General features: G+C 56.8%; 1 protein-coding gene across 2 annotated transcripts in view; it reads left to right on the plus strand.

The window, feature by feature from the left end:
- Positions 1-775: 775 nt before the first annotated feature.
- Positions 776-14,082, plus strand: part of ARID3A (AT-rich interaction domain 3A) — a 38,301-nt gene continuing 24,994 nt past the window's right edge. The window contains exons 1-3 of one of the 2 annotated variants that reach the window (XM_016214854.2): positions 776-940; positions 4,371-4,999; positions 6,424-6,751. In XM_016214854.2, the coding sequence (XP_016070340.1) occupies positions 4,620-4,999; positions 6,424-6,751 (708 nt within the window). In that variant the 5' untranslated portion in view covers positions 776-940; positions 4,371-4,619. Of the gene's footprint in view, positions 941-1,047; positions 1,105-4,370; positions 5,000-6,423; positions 6,752-14,082 lie in introns of those variants that run through there. The other variant, XM_087816584.1, reaches the window with a different exon arrangement.

Below are 14,082 nucleotides of genomic sequence, written 5' to 3' on the forward strand. Positions count from 1 at the left end.
CTTGCCCCACCCTACTCTGTGCCTCAGTATCCGGCTCTTCCAAATGGGGACATTTAGAATCTCCACTACCTAGAGATGTGAGGGTTGAACCTTGCCTTGGGCACATGGCCAGGAACCCAAGCGCTCAGAATATGGAAATTATGAAATTATTACTAAAATGAGGATCTCGTGTCTCTTCCTAGGTGGGTTGTCAGGTTCTTAAGAGGTGGTGACAGTGGGTGGTAGGGATCATCTAGATTTCGCGAGGAGTTCCCCTCTTGGCCCCCAGGATTCAGCAGGCACGGCCCCACCCCACCCCACCCCACCCCACCCGACCCGACCCGACCCGACCCGTTGACCCGCAGTGCGACGTCCCCTATCTGGGCCCTGGCTCCTCCCTCTGGCCCCGCCCCATTCTCTTTTCTGGTAGCAGTACCTCATTGCTTCCCCGGGTTTCTAATCCCCATTTTACAGATGAGAAGACCGAGGCTCTGGGCTGGGAGGCCAGGTCACTCGCGCCCGGTAGCTCAGTCTAAGGGACAGGGGTGCAATTTCGAGCCTGATAGGTCCACCCTAGATGCTCGGTATGATGGGGAGAAGGTCCCCAACCCAGCTTGGACCGCCGCGGCCTACTCTTCCTCCCACTCCGACTCTTGCAGTCTCGCTAGAGTCCTCCGCGCGCTCTGCGCTCCGGGCCAAGGAGCGCACTTTGCCCACCGTCCCTAGCCAGGGGGCGGGGCCTCTCGCTCCGGTGTTCCCCTTACTTTTATTATGTATTATCTTTTAAAGGGGCCGTGACCAAAAAATTTCCGTCTACTCTCTCTTCCCTCCTCAAGACCCTTGGGCTAGTCTATCGTGTTCGGACCTAGCGCAGGGAAGGGAAGGGGCGTCCGGGAAGGGGGAGGGGGCCTCGGGAGACCCCTCCCCGCGTCCCTCGCGGCGGCGCTGAATCACCCGCGAGGTATTTGCATCTGAGAGCGATTTGTCACCCGGTGATTTGTCTTCCCGGCGGAGAGCGCGCCGGTGGGGGGGAGGGGAGGGGAGGGGCGGGGGTGGCCGCTCGCTGGGTGACTTTTACCAATCCGGTCGGATGGGGGTGTAGACGCGGACTGGGCCGGCGGCTAGGTGAGTCCGCGCGCGGCATTAACCCGGCGGCGGCCGGGAGCCAGCAGCTCGCAGCAGCGGCACGGGCCGGAGGCCAGGCGCGGCCGGGGCAGGGCCGGACGCCAGGCGCAGGGCATGCGCCCCGGGAGCGGGCCCCTCGCGGTGAGGCTGGGGTGGGGGTTCTCGCCTTTTAAATCGCGGGTTCGGTCCTTGGTGAGGGGGGTCCCCTAAGTGGGGCAGGGACGTGGATGGGGGTCCAGCGTCGGGAAGGCGACCCTAGTGGGTCGGAGTTGGGATGGTTTTCTCTGCACCCTCTTGTTGACCTCATCACCTACCATGTTGCACAGGGTCGTGCGCGCGCGCTGGGTGGATCGGGGGTCGCAAATGCACTCCCCTCTAGCGGAAGGAAATGGTCTCTAGGCGCGCGCGGGGGGCTGCGCTCCGGGTTTAGTTCATTTTTTCCCCCGGAATCTGGTGGTTTTTTTTTTTTCGGGAACCCTGAGGGGAGTGGGAGCGCCGGGTGGGGAGGGCAGTTCCCTGGTGACCCTCTCCTGTTTGGAAGGTTTATTTATAAAGTGTCTGTCCCCGGGCCGAAAGGGGCCCTGGGAGGGGACACCGCGGTGCCCGCTCTGGGGGTGGGTTCGGCCTGGGCCCCCGGCTTTCTGGCGGGGATCCCCAGGGAAAGCCCCCTCCCCCTTTCAGTGCCCCCCAGACACAAAGCAGGCGGAGGAAGCGCGAGGAGCGCGCGTTTGTCAATTCCAACGTTCGGTGTCTGATCTCGGACGGCGCGTTTGTCAATAATCTTCCGTTTTTTACTCGCCCGGGTCGAGGGTTTGCCCCCCCACCCATGCAAATCGGCCGCTTTCCAAGAAGCGTTTGAAACCGGACTGGGGTTTTTGTCGTCTTATTTCTTCTTCTTCAGTGTTTCCTTTTTCACTTCCTCCGGGCTGCCCCCTCCCCACCCTCCTAGCCCCTTCCCCAGCCTGCTGCCCCACCCTCCCCCTCCTCTTCCCTCCATGGAGTGAGGGGCCCCTTTCGCCACCCGCGGGCCCCAGCCTTGCACAACTCTTTAAATAACCGTGTTTTGCAAGCCCCGGCCGGAGCGGGTGACCTCTCTCTCCCAGAGGCATTGTGGGGGAGGGCGTGGCCCGATTCCTCCTCGTCTCCCCCCAACCAGGTCCTAACGACCGACCACTCAGCACCCCCCATCCCTGCCAGGTCCCTGCCTGGGAATGCCTTTCCCATGGGGCTGTCATAAAGTGGGGGTAGGGGCCGAGGACAAAGGGCTCTTGAGGGGAGGGGCCTGGGGGGGTGGGCTCTGCCAGTTTGGGGTTAATGGCAGCCTGGAGGGGGCCCAGGCCTGGCGAAGAGAGGCTCCAGGGTTCCCACCGGCCCCTTCCAGCCCTGGCATGAAGGCCAGCCCTGCTCCCCTCCCCCACACGGTGACCCGGAAGGGTCATTAAACCCAGCAGGCCAGGCGGGGGCAGCGTTCAGGGAGTGGCTTCCTCTGGCCTCTTCCTTATACCCCCCCCCAAAGAGGTGGGGGGCATTGCCTGGAGCGTTTCCATGGGAGGGGGCTTGTCTAGAAGTTGTCAAAAGTGGGGGAGGGGCAGTGGGCCCTAGACACTGGGTGAGAAATGTCCCCTCAGCACTTCTTGGAGCTGGTAGAGGATGACTGCCAGTGGGGGAGGGGGTGGCTGGGTGCTGCTTTGCTGTGCTGGTCACTCCAGCACTGCGGCCTCTGAGAGGGTCTTTGTGCCCAGGGACCCTTGCCTCTGCTGGATACTGAGGTCCTTTGGGGGGGGGTGTCCCTTCTCACTTTTTACAGGGGCCACTCACCTGTCCCCCATTGCCCTTTTACCCAAGAAGCCCAGGGGGTCTGAGTAAAGAGTGGCTGGTCTGGGAGAAGGTGGAGGGTCATTGGGCTCACTGTGACTCTGTAGGGCCCCTCCCACGACAGGGGAAATTGGAAGGGAGCTACACTGCAAGTCTCATAGGTGGTGTCAGGCTCCTTTTAGCAAGTCACCACAGTGGTGATCTGGCATCAGCTAAAACCAGGAGCCTCTGCCTCTGCCTGCTGACCCCTCCTATGTGAGACCCTTCTGCCCCATGAATGGCTTAAGAGCTTTTAGGGGTTCATATGCTGGGTTAGGGGCAGCCTCCTGGACCCTCCTGCCCTCCCCACTGCCCTTTTGATGTACCATCTGGGGTGTCACCACCAGGCCTGTTGGGTTCTGCCCATTTGTTTATTGGCGGCTTGAGTGGGTGGGTGGGGGGCAGTGGTGAGACCCAGTCCTCCTGTCCTAGTGGAGCCTGGTTGTGCCAGGCTCTGGGATATCCCTCTCGGAAGCCTGCCTGAGGCCCTGGCAATTAGGGTTGGTGGTGATCTGAAGGGACCCCAGGCTAGGGACAGAGCGCATTGCATTCTGGGATGTTGGCCCTACTTGGGGTCCCAAAGGACAGGGGAAGTCCCCTGCAGAGAGCACATGGGGACAGTGTGAGAGGCTCTCATGGCACCCAGACCCTGATTAGCAGGGCATCTCCGATCCTCAGTTTCTCTCATCCATAAAATGGGGACAACCTAGTGTCTCCTTCCCTAACACTTACATGATGTGGTGCCTGTTTTGTATGTGTCTTCACCATCATAAACTCACTTCATCTCTGCCCGAGCACAGTTAGGTGGATGCAGTTAGGATACATTTTGCATATGGGGAAACTGAGGTCCAGAGTGGTTGAGGCTTAGGGCTGAGAGCATGAGTGGAAGGTTAGCTCAGGGCCCGTATACAGCAAGCAGTCAGTCTGGGCCAGCCATAGTCTCTGTTAGCCTGAGAGAGAAGAGGGTACCTGGAGCTCTCTGGGCCAGGTGGCACCAGCACCTAGAACCTGGAATCAGAACCCAGTACCCACCTGGACTCTGGTGCCTGGCAGCCAGCTGTAGCCAATCAGAGGCCAGGAATGCCCTGTCCCTCTGCCCTGTTTATGAAGCAATAATCCACGCTGGTCTTTGGGAGGTGCAGTTGGTGACTGCATATTTCTTTGTGGGGCCGCCTTGAGATCCTTGGGAGTCGAGTGTGGGGTAACTCTGCTTCCCAGCCCACTGGAGGGTGGACAGAGGAAGAGTAGATGGGGAGAATGTGCTTCTCCACTTCCGGGGAGGCCTCCAGGTTTGCACCCTGATGGGAATGGATGGGAGGGATTTTCCTAGAGGCCTTTGCCATACAACCTCAGTTGGGAGGATGAGGCTAAGGAGCCCAGTGTGGTTTGATAGTCTCTCTTGCTATCCTCAGGTTTCTGCAAACACGCGAATGAGCTGGATGCCAGCCGCTGCCCCTCTGTGCCTGGCGTGAGAAGGAGGTGCCGCCTGTTGGCATGCCCCACCAGCCCTCAGCCTGAGCCGAGTGGCCCCACCCTCCGCCACCCTGCACTGCCCCGGCTCCCCCACGGCCCCCACACTGCAGTGCGGCCGGGCCCCCTCCCCGAAGGGGCCGCCCCTGCCACCCACCCCTGGCACCCGGGGCGGCCCAGCCCGCAGGGCCATGAAGCTGCAGGCTGTGATGGAGACACTCCTGCAGCGGCAGCAGCGGGCACGCCAGGAGCTGGAGGCCCGGCAGCCACTGCTGCCTGATCCCCCTGCTGGTCCCCCAGCCCTCTCCAGGGCTGCCTCGGATGAGGACAGAGACCCCGAGAACACCCGAATGCAGCAGGCACAGATGGCTGCACTGGCTGCCATGCGGGCTGCTGCCGCTGGCCTTGGATCTGCACCCAGCCCAAGTGGCTCCGAGGACAGGCCCCCCAGCTCGGAGGATGAGGACACTGCCCAGGAGGGGCAACCAGGCTCACCTGGCCGAGGCAGGGAGGCACCAGGACATACCAAAGGCGATGGGCACTTCGAAGATATGGGCTCTGATGATGACCTGTGAGTGAGGGTCCAAGGGCTTTGTGCACTGAATGGTATCTAGGTCTTGGTGACAGAGCTGTAAGGGCAAGACACAGTTCCCTAGGGAAGTGCCACCCTTTAGAATTTTCTGAATGACAGTGGACATGTTCTCCATCTGCACTGTCTAGTCAGTCATAAGTGGCTACTGAATGTGTGAAATGTGGCCAGTGCCAAATATGTGGCCACGGGTCAGCGTTTGTAGCTTTATTTCACCTTAATTTAAACAGAACTAGCCACACATGGCCAGTGGCCCCATCGCCTAGTGAGGCTACAGCAGATCCAACATCAGGGGCAGATAAATAAAGTTGGTGGACTGGGTAGGACCTGCACAGGGGTGGGCATTGGTTGGCTCATTGGGGTCTGTGTTTCACAGGGGTCTAATGTGGGCCCTGAGCTGGGTGCTGGTGGGACCCCAGTGGAGTCTTTCTGGGAAGACTTTAAAAAAATTTTTTTTATTGATTTGAGAGAAAGAGGAAGGGAGAGAGAGAGAAACATCGATTGGTTGCCTACCGCATGCCCCCCGACCAGGGATTGAACCCGCAGCCTGGGTATGCGCCCTGACCGGGAATAGAACCCACCACCTTTTGGTATATGGGATGACATCCCACCAAATGAGACACATTAGCCACGGCACTGAGGAGACTTTTTTTTTTTTTTTTTTTTCAAATATATCTTTATTGATTTCAGAGAGAGGAAGGGAGAGGGAGAAAGAGAGATAAAAACATCAATGATGAGAGAGTTGTCATTGATCAGCTCTCTCCTACACGCCCCTGACTGGGAATCAAGCCCACAACTTGGGCATGTGCTCTGACCAGGAATCGAACCATGATCTCCTAGATCCTAGGTCAGTGCTCAACCACTGAGCCACGCCCAGCCTGGCTGGGAAGACTTTAACAAGGAAAGAAGTGGGGTGATTACAGGTTGTGATTTGGGCTGCGAAGCAAATGAAACAGGTATAGGGGATGGGGGTGGCTGGGAACAGGGTTAACTTTCTAGAAATATGGGCAAAGTGGCAACAGTCCCTAGGAAGGACCAGGGGAGCCTGGAACAGCATGCCTAGCAGAGGGAACAGCCTTAACAAAGGCCCTAAGGAAGGAACCAGCTTGACATTTTCAAGGCTCAGCATGGCAGCTGGTAAGTCAGGGAGAGAGGGGAGCCAGTTAATACTAGGCAAGGTCTGGGGTTTATGTCAAAGGAACAGCTATAGTTGGTCAGAGCTAATTGGGACCAAAAGGTGTATGGCCCACACTATGCTTATAGGCCCTATCAGCAGCTTGGGCAAGTGAGGCCCAACCTCTCCGTGTTGAGAGGGAAACCCAGGTTGGCATGAGGAGCTGGCCTTGCCCCCAGGCAGGGGTGAGCTAGTGCCTTCTTCCCTGACCTCCGATCTCTGCCTGCCCCAGGAAGCCAAAATGGGAAGAGGAGGAAGAGGAGGAGGAAGAGCTGGAGGAAGACATGGGGGATGAGGATGAAGAAGAGGATGAGGAAGACTACGAGGATGAGGAGGGGCTTGGGCCCCCAGGCGCTGCTGGTTTGGGCCCTGCAGCCATGTTCCCCCACAAGGCCCAGTTGCCGCAGGCCTTCCGTGGTGGTGATGGTGGGCCCCGGGTGCTGGGCGGCCAGGAGCGCCCAGGGGCTGGCCCAGCCCACCCTGGAGGGGCTGCCCACGTGGTACCCCAGCTGCAGCCTCCTGACCACGGGGACTGGACATATGAGGAGCAGTTCAAGCAGGTGGGTCATGCGTCATAATGGGGACAGCAGAGGCAGGGGCCCACCTGTCTGTTTCTTGGGTTCTTCCAACCAGCCTGATGGCTGGCTTTTGCCTGCCTCGTGCAAGTGCCAAGCTGAATGCTGGGGATCCCATGGGTGAGCTGGTTGGCTGTCAAATGCATGGGTATGGGGGACATAAGCCAGGAGGGAGAAGTTTGGGGCTCTTGGTGTCTGCCCCAAACCAGAAGGACAAGTAGGGAGACAGAGCAAGGAGAGGGGTTCAGAGTGGAGGGAATGGCCCAGGCAAAGGCTGTGCGATGTCCTGGCTCAGCATGTGTTATGGGTGTGGCTGGGTGACCTGGGGTTGGAGGCCTTGTCAGTCTGATCTCTTGAGTGGAGTTCAGTATATTGAGGCCCAGGCGGTTGAGCAGGAGGTGGCCACGTTGGTGTGGACAGCCAAGCACCCTGGGGCTCTGGAGGGGCGGGGAGGAAGCAGGCCATTCTAGTGCCTTCCCAAGGGCAGCCAGGGCAGAGGAAGTGGCCGGGCGGGGCATCCTTTGAAGTTTGTCCGAGCTGGGCTGGGCAGATGGAAACCAGATGGCGGCGCAGGCGGCCAGTGGGGCTTGCATTCCATCTTCCGCCAGCTGGGCTCTGCCCCGACCTCTAGGAGTAGCTGGAGGGGACCTGGTTTCCCTGGCCCAGAGCCCAGCCTTGCTGTGGACACAACAGGGCACAGGAGTTGCTTCGGGGCAGCTGCCCTCCAGATGCTGGCTCCTGGATTGGCTGTGGGATCCTCCCAGAGGAAGGTGAAGCCCAGCTACCCTGTGCTGGTCTCTAGGGGCACAAAGCCAGTAGCTTCTCTCTCAGCTTCACTTAGAGAAAAGAGTGCTGGGATCCAGCAGCCCTCAGAAACTTAAGTTCAGGCCATCAGAAAACTCACAGATGAAAGAACTGGGAATTGGACCCATGGGGACAAGCCAGGGCCTGTGGTGGGAGTGACAGGGATGGAGGAGGCGGGAAGGCAGGAGGGATGGTACTGCTAGGGTGGACACAGCCAACTTCAAGGATGAGAGGGAGAGTTAAACACCTTGTGTGTGTACACAAGCCTGAGCCTGCATGTGGGACTGATGGCTCTACCCTGCTCTCTGCCTCAGTTTCCCACCCTTTAGGAAGGAAAGTCTTCCTGGGCAGCTGCTCACCCCGTTTTGTAGATGAGAAAACTGAGGCATTGTGTTGGCAGATTCTGTAGACTCCGAGCCCCTGACATTGTCTGGGTTCAACATTACACAAACAGGCACGTTGACGGCAAGTCATTTATTTATTCACTGAATATTTGCTGTCTGCCCTGAACACAGCCACTGGGGAGCCCCAGGCTGGGGGGTCAATGCTGGACAGATCCCCCCTGGACTCACAGGGTCACAGCTGGTTGGGAGGGACGAGGCTGTGCGGCCCTTGGGGAGTCAGAGGTTGACACAACCCCTGCTCCCCTGGCCCCAACACTGACAGGAGGTGGGAGATGGTGGTGGTCCGGCCAGGTGGCGACAAGGGGTTAGAATCCCTGACCCCAGAGACCTTCTCTTATGTCAGGATCAAAGGGCCTTGGGAGCCATTGTCCCACTTGTTCGGGACATGATAGTGATGTCTCAGGATGCCCAGGGTCAGGTCAGAGTTTCTGAGGCCAGATAGTCAGGGAGCTTCAGTGTCATGAAGTCACTCTCATGGTTTATTCCTTTTTGTGGTTGGAGAATGTCTGAACAAGTAAGTGGATAGAAACATGGGATGTGGTTGGTGTCTTTACAGGGGAAGCGGGGAGGCACCTCTTAGGATGTGACCTTTGGGCTGAGCCTTGTAGGAAAAGGAGCCAGGCATAGACACAGAGGAATAATGCATCTGGCAGAGGAAACAGCCCATGCAAAGGTCCTGAGGTGGGACCCAGCTTGGCTTGTCCATAGGGACCAGACATTACTGGCCTGGGTCCCACAGGCAATAGGATGAAGTGGGTTGAGGGAGGTTTTGGGCCAGCGGGGGCCTGCCCTGTGGTTCTAGGAGGTTATTTTTGCCCATTTGTGGCAGGTCCAGCTGCCGGTGCTGCCTGTCCACCCAGCTGGCCAGGCACCTGTGCAGCCAGTGTCAATAGTGGCTTGGACTCAGTCAGCTTGGCAGATGTTGGGGACCGTGTTGACTCTGGCGCTGCCCCACCCCCTTCCTGGCACGTGGCAGCCAGCTCGCCAGCCGTCCATTTGGCATCATCTCTGCCTCTTCCTCCCCTATCTTGGCAGGGCCTACCCCAAAACCCTCAACAGCCTTGAAATTCCACTGTAGGCTACAGATCTGGGGACAGCCAGGCTGGGAATGGGCCAGAAGTAGTGGGCTTGTGACCCTGGAATCTTTCCTGGAAAACCTGGAACCTCCCACTGTGGGGTCCCCCGGACTTATACTTATGGAGGCCAGCTCACCTGGAGCTGCTGGCTGGGGATCAGGGTGTGTAACAAGCAGCGATTAGGATCTCAGCCTCTTGGCATCAGATGTGGCATTTGGTGACATCCTGGTGGCTTCCTGTCACTGACATGGCTGTGCCAGGGCTCTAGAAAGTGCCATTGTGGGATTTTAAATCAGCAGGCTCTTAATCACAAATCTTCAGCCACTTAAGGATTTGAACCCTCAGTCTCAAGAACTCAAATGTTGGGCTTTTTTAACAGCTTTATTCATAGAAAATTTGCATAGCACCATAATTTACCCATTTAAAGTGTGCAATTCACTGGTTTTTAGTATATTCACAGGATCGTGCACCCACTACCACAATCAATTTTAGAACATTTTTATCACCCCAACAGGAGCCCTCCCCCTTAGCAGTCACCCTCATTCCTTTCCCCAGCCCTTGACCCATTTTCTGTAGATTTGCCTATTCTGGACATTTCACATAAATAGAATCACAGGTTGTGTGACCTTTTGTGTCTGGGTTCTCTCACTGAGCATCATGTATTCAAGGTTTATCCACATTGTAGTGAGTATCAGTGTTTCACTCCTTTTCATGGCTGACTAATATTCCAGCATGTGTGGATGGATCATATTGTGTTTATCCATTCTTCCATGGATGGATACTTGGGTTGTTTCCATCTTTTGCAATTGTGAATCCTGTTGCCGTGAACATGCATATGCAGGTTTTTGTGTGAACATATGTTTTCAGTTTTCTTGGGTGTGCATCTAGGAGTAGAATTTCTCGTTCAGGTGGTAACTCTGTGTTTAATGTTTTGAGCGGCTGAGTGCTGTCCAGAGCATTGCCTCATTTTGCATCCCACCTGCTATTCACGAAGCTCCAGTTTCTCCCTGTCCTCACCAACACTTGTGATGATGACTGGCTCCAGCTGTGCGGGTGGGGTTCTCATGGTATCTCACACCGTGGTGTTTTTTTCTAAATATGTTTTTATTGATTTCAGAGAGAGGAAGGATGAGGGAGAGAGATAGAAATATCACTTATGAGAGAGTCATTGATCGGCTGTCTCTTACATACCCCCTACTGGGGATCGAACCCACAACTCCAGCATGTGCCCTGACTGGGAATCAAACCATGACCTCCTGGTTCATGGGTCAGTGCTTAACCACTGAGCCATGCTGGCCAGGCTCACTGTGGTTTTGATTTGCATTAAATGTTGGGACATTTTTCCTGCTTTCCAAGATAATGTCTGCTCACCATATAACTCGTAAAGGAGACCAGAGATGTAGAGATGACAGTTTTACCTAACATATGTCGCTTAACTATGCACAGGCAGCAGATTGAACGACTCATGAGTGTTTCATGTGTATCCTCTTGATCCCACGGGGAAGGAACTGCCATTGCCCCTGTTGTGCAAATGGGGAAACTGAGGTACTTGCCATGGGGGAGATGTCAGAGCTGGGATTGGATTCCAGGGTAGACTGGCCCCCAGCACCTGCCAGAGCATTCCTGGGGGAGTGGGTGGACCAACGAGGGGCAGGGGGCCACTGGCTGCGGGGTTTAGGGGAAGCCTGGTAGCCTCACTGGGATTCAGTTTCCTTTGCCTGAAATGAAAGCATTTGTTCCAAAGCTTCACATTGGGACATCAGGACCCAGTGCCTGGACACAGTGGGCACTTAGGCAGAAATAGCCACCAGCAGCCCCAAGAAGCCGCTGCATCCTCTCCATGAACCCGTCTGGCCCCTCTCCCTGGGCCTTCTGGGGCCCATTTTATTCCAGGTGTGTCCTGCTCCTCTGTAACACACATGGCCCTAGATATGGGTTCAGGAACTAGAGGTGAAGCCATGGGCCTCAGAGGTGTCCTTAGGAAGCGGCTGTGGTCACGTTTGTTTGTTTTTCCTGATTCTTTCAGCTCATTTAGATTTTTTGAACTATGGAAAATATACTGATGTACATTTTAAGTTCACTTTTTATTCCAGAATTAACACTAGACACCATTCTTGTGGGGAGAGAACGTGGAATGGTTCCCTTGAAGCTCAAGGCTGCCAGCCCCTGCCCTGACCTGGTCGGTGTCAGCCATGGTTCTTCGGGGCCTATGTCTACCCACCTATGCCCTGAAATGTGACCTGTCAAGGCTATGGATGGTTCCACCCAATGTTGAGCTGGACACACTGCTTTTTGTGGGTGTTTTCACATCATCATCACTCAGCGTCTGTCATATCAGAATGTCCCGAGTTGCCTGGTTTTTGTTAGTTCCATGCAGAGTTCCCTTGTAGGGCCAACACCAATGTGTTGGTCTGCTTCTCTGTTTCCTTGTTGAAAACAACACTGCAGTGAACATCTCTGGGCTCACCAGAATTGCTTGGGGCAGTGTGGAGTGGGGTGAGGGCTTGGAGGAAGTGGCAGACACTTTCTTCATCCTGCCTGGCAGCCCCTCAGGCTGGGGAATGTCAGAGCAGAACACAGGCATTCCCAGACCTAAGGGGGTCAGGGCTGGGCTAGAGGAAGAGGATTGAGAGGAAGGCTGCCCAGCTGGCTGATGTGGCTCAGTGGTTGAGCACTGACCCATGCACCAAGAAGTCGCCAGTTTGATTCCTGGTCAGGGCACATGCTCGGGTTGCAGGCTCCATCCCCAGTAGCAGGAGACAGCTGATCGATGTTGATGTTTCTCTTTCATCGATGTTTCTATCTCTCTCTACCTCTCCCTTCTCTCTCTAAAATCAGTAAAAATATTTTTTTAAAAAAGAAAGGAAGGCTGCCTAGAGAAAGGGGCATTGGAGCAGGGACTTTGCAGGATATGTAAAAGTTTGGACAGAGAAGGGTAGGGTCTGCTTCTTGGAATTGTGACTGGAGCATAAGGAGGAAGGGAAAGGGTGGGCAGAATGTTAGGGCAAACCAGAGAAGTGGGCTCAAAGGGAGGTCTTGGCAGGATTTAGATCTGGGGAGGGAGAGAGATGCTGGGAGGACCCTTCAGGAGTCCATGGGAGTGAGAGGCCAGCACTACAGCTGGGCCCTTGGATTTAGGGAAAGAGGATGAGTTAGAATTTTCCCAGTGGAGGAGGGTATTCCAGGGAAAGGGCGCAGCCTGGGCAAGGCCAGGTCAGACCCTGGGTTCTGAGCCCAGCCACATTCATCTGGTGTGCTTGAGACAGGGTGGGCCAGGGGCCAGGCCCCATGAGCCCTGGGGGCCAGCTCTAGCACCAGGTGTTTCCCTGAGACAGTGGGAGCCCTGGGCCATGTGTGAAGGGGTGGGGAGGGGTATTGGGAAGCCCCTGGGGAGCCCAGCCCTCCCCGCCTAGGGCAGCGCCTGCCTCATCAAAGCTGCTGTGGCTGTTGGCTTGGAGCCAGCTAGGTCATGGAGGGTGCGGGGAGGGTGCTTGCCCGCCAGCCCCTGGCACCATGCCCCTGCCCGTGCCAGCCTTGAGAACCACACTGACTCAGCCGGAAGAACCTTATCTGGCCCCTGTGCTGTCACCCAGCCGCAGGGTCACCACCATGGGGTCACCACCACTGTGGCCTGGCCCCACGCCCACTGCCAGCTCCCCACCCTGGTGGCCGCTGCCAAGTGGCCAGCCACGCCTCATGCTGTCTAATAACACACGCGGCTGATGGAGGGAGCGGTGCCTGGCAGGCAGAGTGTCCTTGCTGGGCGCCCCATCAGGGAATGGGCGTGGGTGAGCCACGTGGGGCCCTCCTACTGGCGTGGGCGTGTGAATGTGCACATGGGTGTGGGGAAAAACCATGGCTATGGCACATGGTTTCATGGGCTGTGGTGTCCCACCTTGCAAGGGTCCTGCGAGTGTTGGAGTTTGTGTTTGCCAGAGCCAGGGCCCTGGGAACACTTGAACCCTCTTTGTGTGTGTATACGTGTTCTGAGGCCATGTGGATCCATCTGCAGCATGTGTTTTTTTTTTTTTTATTAACTTTAGAGAGAGGAGGAGAGAGAGAGACAGAGAGACAGAGACAGAGAAATATCGATGTGAGAGAGAAAGAAACACCGATTGGTTGCCTCCAGCACATGCCCTGACTTGGGATTGAACCTGCAACCTGGGTATGTGCCCAGACCGGGAATTGAACCCGCCACTTTTTGGTGTATGGGATGCATGGCCAGCTCCCACGTGTGCCTGTGTGTGAGCCTTGCGTGCCTGCTGCTACTGGGCTCCCCCTGCCCTGTGAAGTGTGAGGTTTCAGTGGGGCCCATTAACCATTAGCCAGGAAGTCAAGCCCCACTGGTCACTGGTTCACATTGGCAATCCAGGGGCAGGTCAGCTGCCTTCACCTGCCTGCAGTGGATTCTGGAGTTGCAGTGCTGACATAGCCCTAGGGTGCCTCAAGATGTAGACAGGGCCCCAGGGGCCATGGGGACTCCCACAACCCTGCTCAATTTTTTCTTCCCCTCATGTGCTGTGTGATCTTAGGCAGGGCTGGGCACTCTCTGATCCAGGGCTTGGCCCACTCTGTGCCTCAGTTCCTGCACCTGACACAAAGGCCATTTAGCCCCCTAAGTTTTCTGATCCCCAGAGCCAGTACCACCTTCAGTGACATGGGGGGGCGTCTCCCTGACCCTTTGTGACAGCCCAGCACCCCCATCGTAGATGCCATCACCGTGTCTTGCACTCCAAGTCTGGTCAGAGGAGCAGCTGGGGGTGCTGGCCAGTGGGTGGGCACACGTTGGGGCGGGGTGCAGACCGCCCCTTCTCTGCCTGCCTGGCTGCATGCGGCCAGAGGACAATTAGGGGTCACAGGGTTAAATGGTAACCAATCTGCCTATTGAAGGCCTCAGCTCAGGACTCGGCCTTGCCCCATGGTCAGGGCAGGCGGGGTCTCCTGGGGCTGAGGGGTGTGGGGGGCAGGGAGGGTGGAGAGTCAGCACCACTCGCCACCCTTGCGGGCCCAGCGGCCACAGGGACATACTCCT

The sequence above is a fragment of the Miniopterus natalensis genome, chromosome 4, assembly GCF_054644295.1.
Source record: "Miniopterus natalensis isolate mMinNat1 chromosome 4, mMinNat1.hap1, whole genome shotgun sequence".
Classification (NCBI taxonomy): domain Eukaryota; kingdom Metazoa; phylum Chordata; class Mammalia; order Chiroptera; family Miniopteridae; genus Miniopterus; species Miniopterus natalensis.